Source organism: Hippocampus comes, unplaced genomic scaffold (genome assembly GCF_001891065.2).
Source record: "Hippocampus comes isolate QL1 unplaced genomic scaffold, H_comes_QL1_v1.1 scaffold30, whole genome shotgun sequence".
Classification (NCBI taxonomy): Eukaryota; Metazoa; Chordata; class Actinopteri; order Syngnathiformes; family Syngnathidae; genus Hippocampus; species Hippocampus comes.
Genome location: NW_017805705.1, coordinates 723,171 through 745,972, shown reverse-complemented (window position 1 = coordinate 745,972; position 22,802 = coordinate 723,171). Strand labels below are relative to the sequence as shown.

Sequence of the window (22,802 nt, the reverse complement as noted above, 5' to 3'; positions counted from 1 at the left end):
GGTCCAACCACAAACACCACCTTCAGACACGTTCAATGTGGATGTGTCATTGAGTCCCATCCGCAAACCCAAATGACATTTTAGAGCCACAAGTACAGTTTAACCGGGGTTTCCTGATACTGAAAAGTAGATTCTAGCCAGCATAATGTTGAGACATCGCTTACAAATGTGAGCCGATGATGATGTGGATGGCTAATATTTCTGTGTCCAGAGTGCTTCTAAAAATAACACCTTTTCTTGTCATTTTCCTCATGTCATCTGACACTGGAGCACATTCAGGCGTCTGTGCAGCCAGATGAATATTTCAGTGATAACAGAGCCACTGCGGACATTGTGTCTGAATTTTGAGAGAGTTGAGACCATTTTTCTTTTTTTATGTTAGCATTTCTATCTTGGGCATGAAGTCATCATACCTGACAGAGGGTTTTATTTGGCTTACTAAGATAAACTAAATTGGCAACTCCTTTTTTTGGAAAAGATGCTGGTGAATGCAACCCAAGTATTATTTTTTTTTTTTAATGCACATGAATTAAAAATGCTGTACAGTGTGGGGGCGCTAGGCTGTCCCTTCTGTTTGACTAAGAAAAGAGGATGGCGTAGCGCACACACATGCGTGGCGTCGCTCAATTATTCACACTCCTTAAAATTGCATCAATAAAAGATTAGACCATTTATAGAAGCTATCCAAGGGCACAAAAAGCATTGAAAACTCCCAAAAAAAACATACATTCATCTGGACGCAAACGTGACGTGTTGCATGATACGGCAAAAAGATGACTTAATTTTAAGATGAATTCACAGGAGACATGAAACGCTTTTTCCTCTTACAGAAAAATGTTATATATATATATATATATATATATATATATATATTTTTTTTTTCATAGCCCGCCTACAGCATTTCTTTCCTGGGTTTGAAAATAATTATCAAAATATGCGAGGCAAAAGTGATTTGAGTGATGAATTATTCAATAAAGAGCCATCTCGTGTGCAGACGATTGTGCAACATCCACAGGGAAGAAAAAAAAAAGATTCAGTGTTCAACATCTGGATAAACTCAAACATATTCATTGAAATGAATGTGAACGAAAAGTCAGTGTACCTGCATGGTTCCCGCTTGCCTCTTAGCCGTTGTGATGCTCTCCAGATTCCCCTCGGTGAGCTGCAGCTGAATGCAAACGCAAAGAAAGAGAGCGAGAGATGCGAAGAGTTAGTAGTTGGAGGAGGAGGAGGAGCACATCTGCACACTCACCTGACTTCAACATCAGATAAAAATTGATGGAAGCTCTGCAGGAGGAGGAGGAAGAGGAGGGGTGTTGTGGGATGTTTACGTGCAGACATACAGTATGTTATGAAATCCGATTCGATTAGGTCGGAGCTCAGTCCTGCCTCTCCAAGGAAATCAAAAAAATAAAATAAAAGACAATATATCTGCAAGCATTGCAGGTACAGTATGTTTGCAAAGAAAATATAAAAGTTTCTCCTGCTTGTGAAAGTTATAGTTAATTCAAAGAAACATACTGAAAGGAAAATTCCCCAAAATATGATTTTTAAAAAAAAATAGTTGCTCAATTGCGACATTTTTTTGTGGTGACTGACCCTGATGCAGTCAGGTTCTGAACCAAACCGAATAATGTTTTGGATTCCAGAAATGCAGGCTCAGACTAAGTGCGATAACCCCCCCCCCCCAAAAAAAAAAAAACTAAACAAAACAAAGTACAAACTGACATCAGTGGTCACATGGAGCCAGGAAAAAAAAAATACAATGCGTAAAACAAGAAGCACTTGCAAAGGCAAGATACAAGAGAACACCAAGTATTTCATGAAAATACAAAGTTCTATGACAAAATGAGAGCCCCTATAAAAGATATCGAGAGGTCTAAGACTTGAAGCACAACAGCGAGCGAGGTCAATCGGCCAACAAGAGACAAGGCAGCTTGGCAGTCCTTAAATTGGTAAACCCGGAACAGGTGCGCCTGCTGGAGGGAAACGCCTTCCACTCCAGCCGGCGGCGCTGAAAACAAAAACAAAACAGACAGACATGACACATGCGGTGTCCCCAAAAAGTGAAAGCTCAACGACAACAAAGTCAAAAATTAATTTGCAACAAAATGTTCTATTCACGGTCTTGATGAGATGAAAGCACTTTCCTGCCATTTGAATACACTGCGAGCCAATGATGTCTTCACTAGCACATTCGAAATATGCAATACGGCGATCTGCCTCCCCAATGAAAACGTCGGAGATATTTTTAGCCTCGCAAGTTCCAGAGCGCCTCCAATTTCCGAGTTTAACAGTGGATGTGCCCGGGCGCAGACGTGCGTGTGACAGCGCTGCTTTTATTTTCTCCTTCCCTGCATGAATGTTGCATTCCACCCAACACACACACAGAGCTAGAAAACACATTTGCACTCTCAGTGGTTGTGCCACAAACATTTTTTTTTCTCATATAACCATGAAGAAGTGGTATTTCAAACCAAGCATTTTGTTTGAGTCAAAACACATACTGTACAAATAACAGGGAGGATCCTAAGTTGGACAACAAAAAATAATACCCTTACCCATAATTACCATCCATTGAGAGAAAAAGGCCTCCCTCTCTTTTGGATTAAGACGTAATATCTTTCATTTATGAGCTCATGGGAAGATGGGATGGGGGATATTCTTTCTTTTCAGGCATCCAGACAATGTTTACCTCAGATCTCTGCATTGCCACTCTCAACGTACTCTGTATCTGTCACGAAGACATTTTTTGCTTGTCATGTTAGTTCTTGCCGAGTCTTCTTTGAGCTCAAAATTTGGTTCAAAACAAAAATGCTAGAAAATATATATAAAAAAAAAAGTAACACCACAAAAATGACCTGTATGGTGCACGGGAATACTAATGCAGAATCTTTAATTAACTCCACAGCCATAATCTGTCCACTCAATTAATTAACATGAACAGAATTTGCTATTCCCCCTCCGAAAACACACACACACACACTTTATCAGGCACCTCAGAAGGTTATGGGATAATTAACTGTGTGCGGCACTTCACTTACTATACAGCAGATAAGTTTTATTTTAATCAGCCAATTGCACACTTCTGTAGATCGTAAAGTCTAAACTAACATTGGATGGCACGTAGGTTGGATGTGACAAACAACGATGGACAATCTAATGTTTTAATTCAGTCTTGGACGCAGGATTTGGGAAAACGGGATGAAGCCGTAGTACCTGGAGAAAATCAACGCAGCATCAGTGTGAACCTCAGCCTTGAGAGGATGTGCTAAGACGTCTGTGCTCGCTATCCATCCTCATTTAAAACATTTTAAAAAAGTTTGAAATTGTCAAAAAAGGCCTTATACTGATGTAGGTTACAGAGAAAGAAAACAGCACACTGAGCTAGATGGCGGCAGCAAATGCCCCAAATTCTTTTCCAACTAGTTGACTAAACTGCACGACAAATAGCCCATATACGAGTATTTATTAGAAAACATGAGCAGACACAGCCACATATAGTCAGTCAAAAGAATTGCTCAGATTCTTCTTCCTGGTCACCACCTGTTTGTGTTGCCACTTGTTTCTAGGACGAATCAAGCCAAATAAAGAAACAATGGCATACCTCACACTATGTTGTTCCCTTGGTAACTTAAGAGTAGGAGAGAAAGGGGAAGGAAAGTCAACAGGAATGTTGTCACTGTAACAATTGTGTCAGAATTTAAAAAAAATATAGATGAAAATATGATTGAGTTAAATATAAAACAAATTGGATGAAAAGAGACCTTTCGGTGGCAGAGATTTTTCAATAAAATATTCTGTTTTTCTATCAAAAGGTTGTATCTCGAAAATAGTTATAGGCATACTGTAAATGTTGCTTGGTGCTATTTTGCTACTTTGTCGCTTCAAGGGTGAAAGAAGAACAAGCACAGCACCATCTGCTGCAACCGAAGGGTTCAGCAAACATCTCAAAAAGCCTTCAAGTTCTCCAAGTGCCCTCGTCACAACGCTGATGTTTTGGACCGCCATGTGCGTGCTTCGCCGATGCCGAGATTGTCAGTGTGCAACTAGTGTGCCACATTGACGTTGGTTGTGATCACCCCCACAGCGGCGCAGACCTCGCCACTCTCTGAGCCGCCGGCTTGCGCTCATCTGCGAAAATACCGACACCGGGTCTAACTTGCGCAAAGTAACGCCGGGTGCCATTCGGGATTCACGCCGTTCGCAAAACACAGACCTTGCGCCAGGGAGTTCCACAGAACAACTGGAAAACTGCTGTGAATAGAAAACAATGTCATATGGTCTGGAAGGAGCACAAAATGCGTGAAGAAAAAAAAACAAGCTTAGCACACTAACATCAACACATCACCCCAACTGTGATGATGGCGAGCCATCATGGTTTGGGACTGCTTTACATCCTCAGAGCCTGGATGGATGCATTGCTATCATGGTTGGAAATTTTCCCACGTCTACCAAGACGTTTTGTGGTCCGATTTTAAGACCATCTGTCACAGATGGGTGAATTTTCTGATTTACTCGGGCGCGTGATGACGGGGAAAAACGTTTGATGGAACAAACTCACCATGGCCTTTTGCAAGGAAGCCTGCCCTCATTTGTCTCACGTAACTTGTAGAGGTCAAAAACTGCAAATAAACATTTTCTTGTGACACATTTAATGACCAGTTGGCTCCCAGTAAACAATATTGTTGCCGCCCTTCAATACTCCCACGCACAAAGACAGGATGGGAATTGAGCTACTTCTTACACATACAGGCCGACTGCCAATTTTCCTCCAGTGGCCTGTCATTACGCGTCCGTGAGTAATAGACCAGTGCAGAAAGATGGTTGTTGCGCAGATGTTTTGAGCCCCTTAAAGAACGTAAATATGTGATAGAAACGTGGACAAAGTCGAGAGGGAATGTCCATGCGGCCGTTCAGTTCGGCGAGAACCTGTTTGTACTTGTTGCGCTTTTATGCACAAACTGATGGCAATCTCGAAAGATCGCTCTGTGCTTCCACTCGATTCATCTTGAAATGCCCTCACAGGCACATGAAGTGGATTTACATTTTTTTTTCCCCGCTGCCGATTAAGAGGGCTGCGGCTTGGAGTTTCGTCGCAGCCGCTGCCCAGACGCGGTTAAAACAAACATGCGGCTCAAGTCCTGTATCCCGCCTTTGTTTCCTGCCTGAGATGTGTTGTGACTGTCTGGAGAGAGGAGGCGGTTAGCGGGGAGGAGGAGGAGATTTCCCTCACTATCAACGGATGTGAGAGGCTGCTGCTGCTGCTACCCCCTCACCCCTCCCTCCCTCCAGTCACACGCACTTCTCCGTCAACAGGAAGGAGGCCACAGACAGAACAAGTCCAGCAGTGTGTGGCGCGCTCAGCAACCGAAGGCAGAGACATGAGCAAGAACCAGAAAGAAGTCAAGAAAATCCAGTCTGCTTACCTGCAGAATGTGGAGAAGCTCAATCAAGGGGCCAAGCAAGAGAGGAAGAGCTGGAAGGCCAAGGAAGGAGACTTTGGCGCGCCGACGGCAATGGAGAAGCGCCACTCTCCCGCCATCAAAAACTCCGCGCACAGAATCAGCAGAGACCTGACCTGCTCCATCTGCTTGGATCTCTTCAAACAGCCCGTGTCGCTGCCCTGCGATCACACCTTCTGCCAGGGCTGCATCGAGGGCTACTGGACCGGGCCGAGGGGCCGCAGCCAAGGAGAATCGGGCTCCTGTCCCCAATGCAGGAAGGTGTTCCCCGGGCAGAGCTACAGGCCCAACCGCATCGTGGCCAACATTGTGGAGAGCTACTGTCAGGGGCTGGAGGAGAGCGGCGGCGGGACCGGGCTGCCCGACGCGGCCGCGGCCGAGAAGGCGCCCGCTCCGGCTCCGGCTCCGCGCTGCAGCCGACACCGGGAGGAGCTGAAGCTTTACTGCGAGGAGGATCAAGAGCTCGTGTGTCTGGTGTGTGGAATCTCCCAGGAGCACAGGAACCACACCATGATGTGCGTGCAAGACGCAGAGCTCAAGTACAGGGTGAGCCCACTCGAACCGAAAAGTATTGACATTCTAGCGCAAAACGCTGACGTCTTTGGTCCCGGTGAGAAGGTAGTAAAGGGTTCTTCTCCCTGATCCAATTAGGTATCTCTGAACAGCTCCATGGATTCCCTCAAAGCCGAGCTCAACACGGCCATGCAGTGCGACAGGGAAGCTGAGGACGAAGTCAAAAATCTTAAGGTGAGAAGACAACACTCCTGAACAGAATGATGGTACGTGCTTGTGACATTCCGGTACATATAAAAGGTGTGCCAGAAAAGTTCGAAGGACTGGTGTCACAAAACATCCACACTCCAAGTGTTCCCCTTCAAAGTAAAGCCTTTGGAGGCCAATGCACTTCCCGGCCTTTTCTGCCACGCCTTCAACCTGAAAGGAAACTTTTTAGGCTCCTCTGCAGCGCTGTCATTGAAAATCACACAATGCTATTTTCCGGCAGGAACTGTCAGATGCTCAGGGGATTGGAAGCAGGTGCGCTGCCGTGGTGAAGCAGCGATAACTATTCTTGCACAGTGCTTGAAGCAGTTTCTTTGTAAACGGGCTGCTTGATCATCTGGCCCAGATTGGAGGGAAAATTCATCGAACCCTTTTTTTTGTGGGGAGGGGCATATGCATAAAAACTGGCAGATCTTCAGTTTCATGCTGGGCAAGTCTCGTTTACTGTATTTGTAAGACCGCATTGCGCCTCGTTAGGCGTCCCGGTTGGCTGACGGTGTTTCTCATTCCAAATTGACCTCATCCGCAAGTGGAGATCTTGCAGTTCCTTTTCAAGGAACTTTGTGCACGCCTATCTCATGCCTCAACATACTTTGACCTTGCGCCTCTCTCTGTGCTGAGGAACCTCTTTTATAGGATGCAAAATAAATCAGCTATCAATGGCGCACACGTAGACAGCAAGGTTTGAAATACACTACATCTTTCTTGGAACTTTTCCGACACAGCACATCGGCGGAGTTTTCAATACGTTGGTTACGTAACTTACATGATTCAGCAACAGGGGGTCAACGTGTGTGACTTCCCACCTCGCCCAGGAGCACACGGCTGACCTGAAGCAACGCATCGAGGCACAATTCAGCGACCTGCACCAGTTCCTCTACCAGGAGGAGAAGATGCTACAGGTCAAGCTGAAGACGGAGGAGCGCCGCGAGCTGATCCGCCTGGACGAGCACAAGGCCCTACTGTGCGTGGAGATCTCCCGTCTGCAGCGAGCGCTCCAAGAGATAGAAGACAAGCTGAGGGAGCAGGATCCCTTCATTCTGCTGCGGGTAAAGTCAAATCTGGAATTCCCCCGCTGGGTAGTTTGTATTGAGCCAGCTCTCTGGAGGTGATTATGGAAGGGGAAAACGCTGAGGTCTTCATTTTGAAGTACATCAGACATAAAACGCTAAACTGAACTGGGTGGGACTGTTTTGCCTTTCCTGTCAAGTCTGCGCACGGTCTGAAGGAAGCCAAACTCTGCGGCGCGGACACATTTCAAGGGTCAAGTCGTTCCCGCTTCCCGATAACAAAGGAGTCTCTGCTGGACAGGATGTAGGCCAGTGAGCTCACTTGTGGATCAAGGAGGGGGGGTTAGGGAGTTTTGTTGAGCCACTGACGGCCGCGGGACTCCCCCCCCCGCCCCTCCGGGTAGCTCCGGGGAGCTCTCAGTGGGTGGGATTAAGTGTGTGAGCGCAGACGATGTAATGGGTGGAGGGGGATCTGGGGGGCCGACTTCCTACACTCACAAGACAAACGTATGACCCGGTGCTGATTTTCTTACTAAACCATCGAGTTTGTGATTCATATTTGTATAACCTAAAGCACACATAAATGCAGTAAAAAATGAATATATCTATCTTTCTGCATCACGATGTAAATATGTATACAATTGACATTAATTAATACTTTTATTTTAACAACATGTTTAATAAATACTTTAATCAACCATGATTTCACTGTGTATTATTATCGTCATCATTATTATCTTAAACGTAAGAAACCAAACATATCAAGGCGACTCGAACAAAAGAACTACAAGTCCCAGAGGTCCAACCCGGAAGTGGAGCGCCGGCATGATTAAGCCCAGCTGCAACGCAAATTACTTAAAGCCGGACAAACATGACAACTATGCAAAATGATCCAAATAAAGAAACCACCGTTCTAGCAACACTACAGTTTAAATTAGAGTTTAAAGTTTAAATTGCCGATTGCGAACGGTAACTGACAGTGATTGCATAGCGATGCGGCAAACATAAAGCACAACGGACACAATGTAAAGCAGACAAACAAAGCAACCGATGATCATGATCGAATCTAAAAGCCAACTTTACATGTCTGGTAAAGCACACACGTAGCTTACCATTGGGCCATGCCGACGACGAAGCGAGTGTATTTACTAACTTAACATAATGCGATGCTGCTTTTTATATGTTGCGCGAACGGTCAGCTGTCAGTGGCAGCCCCGCCCCTCTTAAAGCGCCAGGTGAATCCAAAAGCGCCAGGTGAATCCAACAATCACCTTTCTCTCATTTCAGAGCATCAAACTTTTGCTGCAGAGGTGAGAGTGAGAAAGACTTGCATTCAAGTCCTGCCGGGGGGGATTTGTGTTCATTGCGCCGCTTTGGTTTTGTTGGCAGACCCTCGCTGAAGTTCGAGAAGCCGGCTTTTGTACCTCCCAGTCTGTGTGAAGGCCGATTCGCGGGGCCTCTGCAGTATCGAGTGTGGAAATCCATGAAAGGCAGCATTTACCCAGGTACGAGAATCAAAACCCTTGACCACTGGCAACGAGCACTGAAAGCGGTGGGCAAGCTGAAGCGCCATGTCGGAAATAGATGGATGGGCGATCAAACATTTTCAACTCCATGAAACCCTTTTGCCATGTGACATCTCCCTTTTAGTCCCCGCGGTCATTACCTTTAACTCCAGCACGGCCAACCCTTGGCTCAGCCTCAGCTCGTCACTGACCTGCGTCCGCTACCAGACCTTCAACCACGCCGTGGAGGACAACCCGCACAGGTTCAACGCCGCCCTGTCGCTGCTCGGGAGCCAAGGTTTCACCCACGGGCGGCACTACTGGGAGATCGAAGTCTACAGCAGCACCGTGTGGACCCTGGGCGTGGCCCGGGAGTCGGTCCCCAGAAAAGGAGTCATCAAAGCTCTTCCGGCAAACGGCTTTTGGACCCTCTCGCTCTCTTACGGCGTACAGTATATGGCGGGCACGTCCCCGCCCACCGTTCTGTCCCTGGAGGAGCCGCTGGCCAGGATCGGCGTGTACCTGGACTACAAGAGAGGTCTGGTGTCCTTTTACAATGCAGAGACCATGACGCATCTGTACACCTTCAGGGAGATCTTCAGCGAGACGCTCTTTCCGTACTTCAACTTGGGCTTTCTGGACAAAGTGCACGAGAATGAGCCTCTGAAAGTTTTCTTGCCAAAGATTTAAACTTACTGTCAAGTTTTGGGGTTTTGTTTCTTTTGTACGGAATGAGACACTACCGTGAATTTGGACCGTTTTTTTTTTTTTTTTAAACGCTCGTAGACGGGCTCTACGAGGCACGAATATGTTTGCGATACATCGAATAAATATTTTCAGCTCCAAAACGTGAGTGATTTTATTGGATTGTTGGCTTTATTGTTTTAGCGATGCATCAACGTGGTACTCAGGAAAAAAAAAAAAAAAAACATATCAATGGGAACATAAAAACAGTACAGTATCCTGTTTGTCATTTTGGAAAATGTCTGATTTATTATTATTATTATTTTTAAACGAACAACAAACTACCACATTTTCCGTCGGTAGCTACATCACACAATGTTCCGATTACGAGCTTGAAACAAAAATCACAACTGGCAATGAAGTAAAGAAGGTGACACAGGAAAACAGTTTGCGGGTTATCATTTTAGTGCAAGTAAAGCAAATAGCGGGACTAACATTGCCCCCCCCCCACCCCCTTACTCCCCACAAACTCGATGTGCAGAAACACTCAAAACACCTCAACTGCTTTGTTCAAACGTGATCATGTGACCATTGACTCAATGCGACGCAGCACAGAATGAATGACATCAACTCCATTCGCCGACGCTGCCGAAAGCGCTTCTGCTCAGTCCAAAACGCTCCAACGCAATTCATCCCAACTCGAGGATATTAACTGAACAACGTCGACGCTTAAAAGTGCCCTGCATCATAAAGACAATCAATTTCTTATACGAGTTACCAAGCACGAGACAGCTCTTGCATCGGATCTCATGTAAAAAGAACCGCTGTTTTTCCACGACGTCTGCATTTTAAATCTTCACCAGGCTACAAAAAAGGGTCATTACAGGCTGTGTGAGGCAAAAAAAAAAAAAACGTCCCAAATCCTTGTTGAAAACTAGTCCTTAGTGTTTATCCGATAGCTGTAACACACGGAGTAAATATGTCACCTTGCTTCACTCGAACAGACGTGAGTGGTACATTCGCGGGTGTTGGGGTGCGATTCCACATGTCTGCTCCTCGCCGGAATGGGAGCGGCGGACAAAATGTTTAAGTCGAGTAAGGTTTTGGCTTTCGTACAGTCACTTGCTCACGTGTAGCGTGTCCTGAAATTTGGTGCTTGTGTAGTGCAGGTGAAAACCTTTTTTACCAATGCTGTCATCCGAGTGAAATTTGACCACCAGGGAATCCCCAGCGGAGTAGATCTCCTCCGGGGCCTGAGGAGGAAGAGAAAAATACACACACGCATCAACGTGGAAAAAGCGTGACCGGATGATAGAAATGGAATGAATTTCAAGTGACTGCAGCCTACGCGATGTTGAACTGAAATTGAATTTCAGGAAGTGGATTCAATGCGCTTCAGAGAAAAGTCCTTCTCAACACGTATCAGTGAGAGCGAGACAATTTTCGAGCACTAGCGTGCTCCAAACAAAATGTTTGGGCTCGGCCATTTTTTCGAGACCTCGATAAAAGCAAGCGTCGTTCTACCGTCTTATCAAACAATTTCGACGTGTTTACGATTTTAATGATCTGTTTTATCTGAGTAGGCTTTCAATGTGAATGAAAAAAACTGACGACACTTCAACGATAATTATTTACATCAAGTCCTTACAATAATATTTGTATGAAATTCATGTCATTAGGTTGATTCCGTAAAGCTTCACTGTTGAAGACTTTCATTTCGATTCAGCTTCCTGTTTGCCACCTCAATTTGAAATCGAAGAATCGAGTTGGAATTTAGGGGTCAGTCCCAATTCAATTGGTACAGCCCTGATTGTACCTGACAATTACAATTTTTGTTTCTGCGGCATGTCGGTAGATGTGCAGCCCTCAATCGGTTGGTGTGCGGCGAAGAGTGACCGATTTTTTTCCCCGCAATGGTCCATTTTAGTCACGTTCTGCCGTATCAGTCAGTTTGCATCAATTCGAGGCACGGCGTCGACTCTTTAAACTGTACATCGACAGCCAAGGAAACTATTTGAAAAGATACAGTGGCCGGTCGTCGAAAAGGGTAAGCTTGCTATTTTGAGCATTCGTTTACCCCCGATCCGCAGAATCGGCCCAGCCTCGGGGACTTGATGTCAGCCCCGTCGTAGAGCTCCACATAATCGTAGCCGCAGTCGGGCTCCTCCTCGATTTCAAACACTTGAAAGAGAAGCTCCACTCCGTAACCCTTCTCGGCGGAGACGACCCACAAACAGTCGGAGCCACCCGGATAGTTGTTGTCTCCAAACTGTGCATGAGAGTACAAATCTTTTGTCTTGACCTCAGCGCTAAGGTTTCCTCCGCATTCTGGAGCGACCACAAAATTAGAGAGTGAAAAAGAGGAGCCTCGAAGAAAAAAAAAAGAAGAAAGAATCAATTCTTCTTTTGTGAAGCAATCAGAAGACATTTGATGGAATTTTATCACCTGCTGAATAGGAGGCAAGAAAGCCTCTCTTCTGTACCGAGTTGTCTGAGAAGAAGCGCAAGAACAAGGCGTTGTCACTGGAGATGACGGGAGAAGGCTTCCTGGTACCGCAGATGCGAACCAGTCTCGGCGCACGGACATCGCTCCCGTCAAAGATTTCCAAATGGTCGTAAGCACACTCCAAATGAGCCTCCATGTCGATGTCGTCAAAGGCCTGAGAGTGAAAAAAAAAAGCACGGCGTGCTCAGAAAACACCGTGACTTCGTACAGTAGTTTTTTTTTCTTACGAGTCTGATCCGATGGCCCGGAGTGGTGGACAGAGTCCAAGTGCAGGCCTTCTTGCTGGGGTACTTCTCAGGCCAGTTGGGGCTGCTGACTGTGCCCGACGCGCCGTTTAGCGCGAGATCGCAGCCCGCTGGAAAAAGACAAGAGAACACATTTCACAACAACCGCAATGTCAACTGCGTCATTTGGCAGCTTCTTCGTTTCCTCTTCTCCATAACTTGGCAGCATTTGCGTTCGCCAGATGTCAAAGGAATTGTTTTTGTTTTGTCCACATCTTTAAAAAGCACAGATTTTTACAAAAGAAAATGTTACGGTCATTCCAGTTGATTTTAGACATCACGTGTAAAATAAAACCGATATAGTGGACAGCTTTTCATTTCATGTCATCAGGTTACAGGGTGCATGAAAGGGTTCGTGCGAAAGTAAACCAGCGCTCTTTTTTTGGGGGGCGAGGGGGAAAGTGGTCAAAAGAACACCCCAGTGGATGGCGGCGCCACGTGCACGCACCTTCCTTGCAGTCGCGCTTGTTGTCATGCAGCATGTAGCCACTGCGGCACTGACATCTGTAGCTTCCCATGGTGTTCACACATTCATGCTGGCAACCGCCGTTTTCTTGCGAGCACTCGTCCATATCTGCAAAACACGGACGGACGGGCACAAAGTCTCGACGCGCCAGGATGAAAACGTGCAAAATAAACAGAGGGCGGAAAATTACAGGGCAGCGTTATGTGCCGTAAAATTTTAAAGAGGCAATCCAATTGGCGGGTTAAAAAAAAATCAATCCTACATTTCGTCACAGTTCGTCCATCAAAGTTGTCACGCTACCAGAGAAAAAGTGAGCCTTGAATCCTCTCTTGGAGACAGTATTGTCAGACTTGAACTCCACCCTCAGGTTGTTGTGCAGCGAGGCGATGGCCTCGGGTTTCTCTGCTCCGCAGAACTTCCCGTGAAGTTCGGAGTTGGCGCTGGCGCCGCTGCGCACCTCCACGTAATCGTATTTGCAAACCTGATGGCAGCAAATTTGAATTTAGGCTTGGATCGCCGCGACGCGTTGTCACGCCGCTAATCCCTTTTACACTTACATCGTTGCCTTCGGTCTCAAACACGTCAAACACGAGAGTGATGCGGTACTGGACGGGTGCCACCAGCTGCCACACGCAGTTTTTGTTGGGCGGATATTCCTTCGGCCACCCGGGGGTGGTGAGGGAGCCGTTCATTTCGGTGAGAAAGCCGCCGCAGGCTGCTGCTGATGGAAGGAAATGTTTTTTTTTTTTTTTTACATTTAAAAATGAGTGACACCCTCCTCACGTAAAATTGCACATTTTGTGCTTTTGCTTGCTAAACACCATACGACTGAAAATTTTAAACTGTCTTGCGTTGGCCGGGAATCGAACCCGGGTCAACTGCTTGGAAGGCAGCTATGCTAACCACTATACCACCAACGCTGTTGAACATCTGCTTTCTATTCCATATGTGGCTCTAAGCCCCAAAATGCCGCCTATCAAACGGTCTACACACGAACAGAAAGCAACGCGTGCATGCTCTTGTTTTTTATTTTTTTGTTTGTATAACTACTATATCTAACGCTGTTGAACATCTGCTTTCTATTCCATATGTGTCTTTAAGCCCCAAAATGCCGCCTATCAAACGGTCTCCACACGACAGAAAGCAACGCGTGCATGCTCGTTTTTTTTTTTTTTTTTTTTTTGGTTTGTATAACTACTATATCTTGAGATTCCGCCATTTTGTCAGCTATACTGACCTATGGGAAAAAAACAGACCTTTTTAGGAACAGTAGACTCCGCGCCATCTAAATAATGCTACAGACCTGCATGGTCTCTCTGTGCTAGATTTTTCATCATGCTGAGATTTTTCAGAGTCGAGTGCTCACTCTCGCAGCTTGACCTGTCTGCGGCCAGTTCATATCCAGGATCGCAGGCGCATCTGTAGCTGCCCAGAGTGTTCAGGCAGTGCTGTTCGCAGCCGCCATTATCAGGTTGGGAACACTCATCCATCTCTGAAAAGCGAAGAGCGGGGAATAGGTTGTAGTTTTTGCAAGGGGGGGGATAAGAAAGAAGTAGCAATGATTGGCATGTGGGACACAGACCTTTAAAGAACGTGGCAGAGAACCCGGCCTTATTGACCGAGACGTCAGATGCAAACTTGAGCCAGAGTTGGTTGGTGCTGCTTTTGATGTTGTCTGGTTTGTCGCAGCCGCAGAAGCGGCCAAGCAGCGGGCTGCGTGCCGAGCCTCCGTCCCTCACTTCCACATAGTCGTAGGCACAGCTGTCGTGAGTCTCAAGCTGCGGCCAACATCAACATTTGGAAAGGAGACATTGCGTAACCTGAGGTAGGCCACCGTGCAAACGTCCTGGCAAATAGTTCATCGGGGGCAAGAAGTGGAAAAAAAACCAATTCAACTCTTTTCGATTTCTAGGTCGATCTGCTCCAATATATTTGCTCACACAAAAATGTGGCCTGTTAAAAAATCTTAGTAACGCACAAACACAGAGAAATCATATCCGAAATGCCGATCTTATGTTGTGTATTCATCTTTTCATTTCAAGGGCCTCACTTGTGGGAGAAAAGTGCATCTTTTACCTCAAACGACTGAAAGGCGAGACCCACTTCATAACCCTCTGCCACCGTGACTTTCCACACACACATTTTGTTGGAGTGGTAATCATCGGGATAGTTGGGGGACTGAATCTGGCCGCTGTCCCGCACCACCTCCCCGCCACAGACGGCTGCACGGAAAGATGGCACATGACATTTCAACCTCACACAAGATGGCGGGTGTGGCGACATCACGTGCGCTGTACCTTCATAGATGGCCGAGAAGCCTTTTCCCACCCAGCTACTGCTGCTCCTAAATTCAACCCAGAGTCGACTGTCACTTGAGACGATCACATCTGGTACTGCGTTTCCGCAGAAACGACCTGACAGAGGATATGACGTGACCTTCCCGAAAGCGAGTCAGGAATCACGAGTTTATTCAGAGGCTTCTTCACAGTTAGAAACCTTTCAGTGGAGCTTTTTTCCAGAAGCCGTCTCGAACCTCCACGTAGTCGTACCAGCACGAGGGACTCTCGAAGACATCCATGGTAGTGAAATTTAGAACGATCTGAAAGAGAAATAGCAGTGTCGGCGGCTGCAATACTGTGCCGGTCACTTTTTTTTTTTTGGACTGTGTAACAACGCCCTCTTGCGGAAGTAAATACAATTACACATTCATGCTTGATTCACTCGAAAACAGTTTGGTCAAAAATAACCTAATTCGGGTCATGGAAATCTGAAGAAAACTGTGCAATGACAATTAAGATTCAAATTCTTATTCTGAACTGCAAGTTCAAGACAGAATGAAGGCATTTTTCTTCACATTCACTAACTTCCATCCAACAGCTGTATCACTGCGGCTCTTGTTTTAGATCTCATTCAATTGTGCGCATGTACCAAATGCCGTGAACTAAAATTGTCATCAGTCAAATCAAACGTCGTCATTGTTCTAACCTTTTCTCCAGGCGTGACCGAGATCCTCCACACGCAATGAATATATGCAGAGTAGCCGTTGGGGAAATCAGGGGAGGAGAAGTTTCCGGCACTGTCTTGCAAAGTCTCTCCGCATCCTGTCATCAGCTCATAACATTAATCAAGTTGCGGGAATATCAAAAATGAGATTAATTTTAAAAAAAGCACAACAAAATGCATCTCACTTGCGCATTTGTAGAGTTTTTGAGCTTGTGTAATATCTCCTTTGCTAAGTTTGAGCCGCTGTCCAATAGAGGGTCGCACTCCATTAACATCATAACGGGGCAGAATTGTGTCCAAGAAGACCCTTCTGTGTCAATAAAATGAAATAAAATAACAACAAAGTGACTAATTAACAGAGTTCAAACCAAAAAAAGTGATCCGTGTTTTAACATGCAGAGGCCCTGGTTGAGTTATTGATAATCTTTTGATAATCTCTCAGTGGGTTCAGGGCTCACTCGTGCGGTTCCCATGGTGATACACCCGCGAATGGCAGGCATGTGCAAACACAGCGCTCTGAATGGCGGGGGCGGGGGGGGCCTTTTGGTCGCCTTTGCTCGCCAGATCAGCGGAGCGCGCGCCTGAATGCCAGGAGTACAAACGGCCAGTCCAGCTCAAATTATTCAACAAAGCCAGCAATGCGGTGCTTTTATGCAACCTGGCTTGCCTACATGAGTCATGACCCCCCCCCCCCAAAAAGACAGAAAGGCAACAGGGAGGGGGAAAAATAAACAATCATACTTGATAGACATGAAAAGGAGTGAAAATTGGCTATGAAGATAAATACTGTACATTAGACAAAGTGAAGCTAGTGGCTATAAAGGTCAACTGGTGTACATTATGCTTCCATTCCTTTTTTTTTGGGGGGGGGGGTTGTTGATTAGTGAGTTGAACTACATTTAAGGTTCACTGTTGATGTTCAAATGTGCATGTTACAGTAGCTTACAACAAATCATATATGATGAACACCTAGGCCGACTACGCTACTGTCTTTGAAAGTTGGCCCACAATGTTAGCGCACAGGGGAGCTCAATATTTTTGACGTGCTACTTGGTGTAAAAAGTGTGAGAACCATCGCATCGATGCAACGTTCAGCAGAATGTTGTCCAAACCTTGAGAACGTATTCTTGGCGTAATGCATGACACTGCCAAAGTCATACACCTCACCGAGTGAGTCAACCTCGCCCGGTTCCATTTTCAGGAAATTGTATTCCTGCCCTGTTGATGGACAGACCGTCAGCGGACATTGTGGGAACATCGAGATGGTCAGATTCCCTTTTATTGCACTCGTCATTCAATACCTTGCTGAATGTTGTCCCTGTTGATGCTGACATGTTCGTCCCGGTCTGGTCTTGTGTGTTCGTGCCAGAAACCGATCACATGACCAAGTTCGTGCACCACGATGCCAAACTTATCACAGTTTTTCCCGATAGAGATGGCCTGGGGACCACCGCCTCTCCTTCCCACATAAGAGCAACACCTGCAGGGGGGGGAGACACTGTTCAGTGCCCCAGCATCTTCCATTAACCCCCCCCCCCCAAAAAAAAATGCCCCGCTTTTCACTCCGATAAATAAGAAGTCATCCACTTCACCCGCAAGGTCTGTATGTGAAAACAATGTAGCTCTCTTCAGTCGTCCTCTCCATGAACGTTACACAAGTGTGCTTCTCCCAGTGACGCATGGCCTGGCGGAAAATGGCTCTCTGACTACCTGCAAAGAAACTCTGAATCAGAGTTTGACTGCTTCAAGATGTGGCGGTCATCATCAGGCGGAACCTACCGCTGAAATTACCGCTGATCACATACGGGATGAGGCTGTCGGGCCAAATCCGCTCAGATCTGGAGGTGGCCGCCCTCCTCCTCCTCCTCCGTCCGCTGGGATGCTGACGGGAGCTTTGCCTAACTGCTGCTCGCTTACTTCTGACTATGGCGATGAGAGTGGAGATGTTAAGAGATCGTGAAAGGGATCGGCAACACAACTAGAAACAATATTGAGGTCCACCATAAAATATTAGGAATGCACTGATATCACTTTGATCAGACCGAGTACCATACTTGAGAATTCAGTGCTCACCGATACCAAGTACTGATACTCGCTCATGACATGACATCACATCCACCCAACAAATGTGCAGTGTCGCGATACCTGATGCGGCGTTATTTAGTCGGGCGCTTTCTGTTCTGAGAGCATCTTTGAACATGAGGAGTTCTTCTTCGTCCAAGGCAATGTCTCCCAAAAAGGCAGCTTCGAGAGGGCAGGTGGGAAAATGTATATCACAGCCACACATAACAGACCCTTTCAATGGACACATTGCATGTCTTTGAGGCAAAATATTAGGAACAGCACTAGGTGAGGTGATGCCCTTTAATCACAACCGAATTTTCTTACAGGGGAAATCAAAAAAAAGTAAATGAATCTGCAACGGTGTGCATCCGCAATAATTAAACCGTAAAGTAGCGAGTGAACATTGTCCATATAATTTATATAATCGTGTCATTTTTCTAAATACAATTCAAGTGAGTGCTTAATGAAAAATGCATGTTAACCCCTTACCTACTGTAACTCTTTCTTAAAACAAACACGGGGCTCTCTGGAGCCGAGTAAGTGGATACTCTGGACACGCTTTTCTGAAGATTACCCAGAATTTGCATCGTATCATTTTAGTAAAGGCAGAATTTTTTTATCCAGCTCTTATATTGCGTATATCAAGTTGCACGCGTCTCCCTGAGTGTAATTAGTGCACTCTGTGTGATTAACATTTATTTCCACTCACGTGACCGCACATCCTGAAGAATGAAGACGTCATGTTGCTCGAGGAATACCGATAGTCCATTTTGCAGTGTGCGCTAACAACTTTCGGAAAGGTGGAAGGTCACAATGAAAAGACATAATGGACCTTATTATGTTATGTGCAAATGCCCCCCGCCCCCCCACCCCAAATCCTGCCGTGTGAGCCCCACGCCTTGAAGCCAGAGGCACCCATCGCTGCTGCAGCGTGGCCTCAACGACCTCCAGTCTCCTGGCAACTACTGTGGAGAAGAGTGCTGGTGTGTTTTGGCTTTGACAGGAAGTCACGAGTGGAAAGGAACCCCAAAACAACTTGAGACTCCATAATTGACCAATTAATTACTTGGCACATGAGACCTTAAACTTTTCTTGTAGTGCTTTAACTTGTTGACGGTTCACTGACTATTAGTGACAACTTCGTAGTCATCAGTGATGTGAGTTTTATGTAAATAATGCTGCGACGACACAGATATTTGAATGAAAACCGGAAAACTAAACGGAAAGCATATTTCCGACCGTTTTCGTTTCAAATATCGGCTGCATTATTTTAATTTGCACTATTTTGCACCGGGGAGCGCTAACTTAATTCTGATTTGAGATTTGCATGACAAATGTTATCCCGATTAATATTCGTGCCATCATTGTTATTCATCTGATCACTTTAGGACGACGCAATTAATAAAATGAAATGGTTTATTATTGTTCACGAAGAATATTTTTAACCATCATGTTGGATCGTGATATATTCAATTACGGTGAAGGGGTGCAATTGAAACCGCAATATGATTTCTGGGCCATATCCTCCCAGCCTTATGAACGAACACCCATGCATACTTAAAGCGTCAATCAAAACGGAGCATTATCTTCTTTCTAAAGGCTAAAATACGTGCGGCAGCACTTACAGAGAATCTCAATAGAATGCGAAGGTGGACCGAATGGAGATAAAGTCGATCATGTCTTCACAACTTACTCGAAAAATGATTGAATGTTTAATATTATTAAATTTTCAATTCAAAGAGTGGGTCTTAAATGTCTCAATGCCTGAGTAGATGGATGAAACGTCAACCTTGTTGCAATATATAAGACTGTATTAAGACAAAAAATAAATAAATACATAAATAAAAATACATATGAAACTGAAAGAGGAGAGCAAATGCTTTTACCGGCTTTGCAGGGATCCTTGTAATCAATCTCATCGTCCATGTACTGAAGTTTTGCTTCCACGTCGTCCCCATCGGCCGTATGAGAGACCCGCAAACTGAACAAAAAAAAGTATGCAGAAGCAAAGAGCATTATTTAAAAAGGAAAAATCAAGCAAAATTCAAACAAAAAGTAGATTGATAAAGGAGGAAAATTCACGGCAAGAGTTCCTCGACAATGTGATTTATTTCTTTTTTTTTTTAAAAGAGCTACGTTGTTTTTTTTCCCTCTTTCAGATCTCCATGCGGCTGCAGAGATTAGTGGACATTCAAGGACCGAGTGCATGGGCGTGCGCACATACACACACATGCCGCCCTTCATTGCCAAACACACATCTGATGTCACCTACTGTCAGATGACATGTAAGCAGCGTAAACAACAAACAAAAAAGTGTTGAATGGCAATGACATGAGCAAAATACTGAATAAAATCTGAATAATAAACATTTGGTGTCAGCAAAACTGTTATAAGGACATACTGTTTAGGGACACAAGGGTGAAGGAATCATGACTAAAGCACAATGATAAATTCTTTTCATGATTTGGAAAATAATGAACTGTTTTTCACAATTCAGGCTGCCGGTTTGTCCAAAATGTTAGTTATTATAATTCGAGAGATGGTGTGTTAACCATCCAGGCATCAGAAGTAACATTTTAACCCTCTTGGAAGGTGCTTGTGGAGGCTCTCAGTCGTACAGGAAAGTTCCATCGTAGAAAGGGTTCTGTCAGTCGTCATCTGTACCTGTGGGTAAAAAACAAAAAACAAAAAAACAAAAAACAAAAAAGGACGTTTCGCTTCTCTCACAGAAGCGAAATTATTTTCACCCTTCCTCTTGGAAGGGTGAAAATAATTCCAATAAAGTAAAACTAATCAGCCATTCAGGATGCCTGAGAAACACAATTGAGATGGAAACATATTTCATGTCACATTTGCAGTGTGCCGAGGTGGTGGAAAGTCTCAATGGAAAAAAAAAAGAATAGAATGGGCCATTTTTTTTCCTCAGTGAATTCACTCATGCAAATAGTGAGTATAAATGAATGTCGACTCAGCAGTGCACTTTTGAAGTCAGAGGCATTTTACAGGCACCCCACCACTGCTTCAGGCTGGCCTCAGTGACCTCCAGTCTCCAGGCAACTACCAGAGAGAAGAGCTGTGCTGTGTCTTTCAATTTAAAGGAAGTCACGAGTGGAAAGGAACCCCCCAAAAACAGCTCACAATTATAGGCCAGACCATTTTCTGAGCATATTAACACATTCAACACCATAGGGGGGAAAAAAAAACGCTGAGGAAAATCTTTGAGAGACATAAGATAATTGGGCTTTCAACTAACTTTGACCGGAAGGGGAAAATTTTGCTCTAATTCAGCCATTCTAATTTTAAAATGTGCACATAAATTCACGGCAGAGCTAGCTTTAAACTGAAACGAACGAAAAAAAGCAATGTTCAAATACGTTGCATAAAGTTCACCACAAAGTCACTCGCGAGAGGAAAAAAAAAAAAATCCAACGAAGTAATACCAAATCACTGTTAGCTTAATGTAGAAGCAAAACGGTCCGACTTGAAAGCAAATATACTCTGGTTCCAAGACGATCACAAACATCTGTTTTTCCGCAACTCTTGGAACAAGGACTACAGATGTAAACAGATATTGAGCTGCGGAAGACACAACATCAGTTTTTCATCTTCTACTTGCTGTGTCGGCACTTTTTATGGATTTTCCCCGGTGCTGACCGAGTAATTTAAAAAATGCGATTTCATATCTGTAAGCTTAGTTTGCTTTTTTTTTTTACCTTGTGGCAGGACAGTTTCAGACGATGAAACAATTTTACCTTGTGGCAGGACAGTTTCAGACGATGAAAAGCCACGGCGTACCTATAAACAAACAACACAGGTCATTAAATTAAACATTTATGGGTTATTCGTGATTAAGAGTTATCGGGTATGAGAAATGATCCTAAAATAAATATAACCAGCAGAAAATGTGCTCCCACCCTTCATCATAAAATACCGTGTTGAAAATTAACGTGAACCAAGGTTGCGTCGAACTTGTTTTTAAACGTGTCCATGGTCAATTTGGTGGGGAGGATTACCTTAAGTGGGAGTTTGAACGTCTGTTTCAATAACATTTGTATTTGTTTCGCGTGGTTTTCCATCAGTAATTAGAAAATGTTCCGCCAACTGGTTGCTGACTTGGCGATTTGGGTAGAGCATTAATATTATTTGGCTAATCCTCAGGGGTCAAAAGCAAAGCAACTGACAGCCCGTACGCCGATTAAAAATGAATTGACACATCGTGGAAAATGCACGATAGAACGATTAGGACTCGTGATAGCTTATTGATTATAGTGGTCGGCGGGTTTGCATGCAGAGCACACTCTCCTGCGGGTTCCTGCACGCATTCGGCGACGCTGTGATGAGGGGGAAAAAAATAGCGTCGCAAAAACGTGCACTGAATGACCTGCTCTTGACATTCCAAAGTATTTTGCAGCTGTAATAACAGCAGAAAAATCCAGAGCAAGAAGGGAGCACGTAGGAATTATATACTTCTCAATTTCCGGGTTTGGGCTTTTGGTTCTGCCCAAAGAGATTGTCACACGTGTCGATGTGTCAACAGAATATAGTTCACTTGTAAAAAGTAGAGTGATGAATATGAACCGGGGGGAAAAAAAATCTTTTTGCTCGGACCTACGCACCAAACAAGCGGACCAAAGGACTTTTTTGGGGGGTGTTATGAATACAGTACACCGTCAGGTGTGATGAATTGCAATTTACATTTTCACCACTGAGTGGCACTAAAGACTAAGGATGCGTTGAGACATCTTGCTGAACAAAATTAAAATATTGTGCACTTCCCCAGTGTTCCAGCACATTGATTGACCGAATCGTCCAATTTTACATGACAAAATGGTTCAAAAAATGGGCATTTAAACGCCGGGATATACTCGCAGGAAGCCATGACTTATCCTGTTGTATGAATGGCAACAGGTTAAACATCCATCCATCCATTTTTTTGATCCACTTACCCTCACGAGGGTCGCAGGCGTGCTGGGGCCTTTCCCAGCTGTCTTCGGGCAGTAGGCGGGGTACACCCTGAACTGGTTGCCAGCCAATC

General features: G+C 45.0%; 3 protein-coding genes and 1 non-coding gene across 11 annotated transcripts in view; 1 reads left to right on the top strand and 3 right to left on the bottom strand.

Moving 5' to 3' along the window:
- LOC109523595 (calsenilin-like) overlaps positions 1 to 1,677 on the bottom strand; it is an 11,989-nt gene extending 10,312 nt beyond the window's left edge. For both annotated transcript variants that reach the window (XM_019882826.1, XM_019882827.1), the window contains exons 1-2: positions 1,253 to 1,677; positions 1,103 to 1,168 (exon numbers count right to left, since the gene is read on the bottom strand). In XM_019882826.1, coding sequence (XP_019738385.1) covers positions 1,103 to 1,108 — 6 coding nt within the window. In that variant the 5' untranslated portion in view covers positions 1,109 to 1,168; positions 1,253 to 1,677. The remainder of the gene's footprint in view (positions 1 to 1,102; positions 1,169 to 1,252) is intronic.
- Positions 1,678 to 4,401: 2,724 nt separating this feature from the next.
- On the top strand, positions 4,402 to 9,520 carry trim69 (tripartite motif containing 69). Its single transcript, XM_019882811.1, has 6 exons — positions 4,402 to 6,011; positions 6,117 to 6,212; positions 7,061 to 7,294; positions 8,543 to 8,565; positions 8,645 to 8,760; positions 8,906 to 9,520. Exons 1-6 carry the CDS (start codon positions 5,385 to 5,387, stop codon positions 9,448 to 9,450), a joined length of 1,641 nt encoding a protein of 546 aa, XP_019738370.1. The 5' UTR covers positions 4,402 to 5,384; the 3' UTR covers positions 9,451 to 9,520.
- On the bottom strand, positions 9,519 to 22,338 carry LOC109523580 (bone morphogenetic protein 1-like). 7 transcript variants are annotated; one of them, XM_019882801.1, is made up of 21 exons: positions 21,520 to 22,338; positions 19,654 to 19,748; positions 17,849 to 17,947; positions 17,483 to 17,626; positions 17,296 to 17,413; positions 17,005 to 17,183; positions 16,816 to 16,921; positions 15,889 to 16,013; positions 15,686 to 15,801; positions 15,197 to 15,299; positions 14,998 to 15,114; positions 14,777 to 14,922; positions 14,283 to 14,478; positions 14,067 to 14,192; positions 13,258 to 13,421; positions 13,001 to 13,181; positions 12,683 to 12,808; positions 12,178 to 12,305; positions 11,891 to 12,104; positions 11,522 to 11,811; positions 9,519 to 10,697 (listed from the first exon to the last, which is right to left on the bottom strand). In XM_019882801.1, the coding sequence occupies exons 2-21, from the start codon at positions 19,691 to 19,693 to the stop codon at positions 10,563 to 10,565; spliced, it is 2,853 nt and encodes a 950-aa protein (XP_019738360.1). In that variant the 5' UTR covers positions 19,694 to 19,748; positions 21,520 to 22,338; the 3' UTR covers positions 9,519 to 10,562. The 7 variants fall into 7 exon arrangements, with proteins under 7 accessions (XP_019738360.1, XP_019738363.1, XP_019738362.1 ...); XM_019882804.1 differs by having other exon boundaries at positions 11,522 to 11,772; XM_019882803.1 differs by having other exon boundaries at positions 13,258 to 13,418.
- Positions 13,549 to 13,620, bottom strand: trnag-ucc (transfer RNA glycine (anticodon UCC)). Its single transcript has one exon. It is a non-coding gene; the product is annotated as a tRNA-Gly (tRNA).
- Positions 22,339 to 22,802: the final 464 nt, after the last annotated feature.

What these genes read in the sequence shown, in the direction of transcription:
- trim69 (XM_019882811.1), top strand. Translation starts at nt 5,385, where the DNA reads ATGAGCAAGAACCAGAAAGAAGTCAAGAAAATCCAGTCTGCTTACCTG. An exon ending in ACGAAGTCAAAAATCTTAAG is followed by an intron (nt 6,213 to 7,060) that starts GTGAGAAGACAA and finishes CACCTCGCCCAG; the next exon opens with GAGCACACGGCTGACCTGAA. An exon ending in ATCAAACTTTTGCTGCAGAG is followed by an intron (nt 8,566 to 8,644) that starts GTGAGAGTGAGA and finishes TTTTGTTGGCAG; the next exon opens with ACCCTCGCTGAAGTTCGAGA.
- LOC109523580 (XM_019882801.1), bottom strand. Translation starts at nt 19,693, where the DNA reads ATGGACGATGAGATTGATTACAAGGATCCCTGCAAAGCCG. An exon ending in CGGTCACGCCTGGAGAAAAG is followed by an intron (nt 15,300 to 15,685) that starts GTTAGAACAATG and finishes TTTCTCTTTCAG; the next exon opens with ATCGTTCTAAATTTCACTAC. An exon ending in AGACAGGTCAAGCTGCGAGA is followed by an intron (nt 13,422 to 14,066) that starts GTGAGCACTCGA and finishes TCCTTCCATCAG; the next exon opens with CAGCAGCCTGCGGCGGCTTT.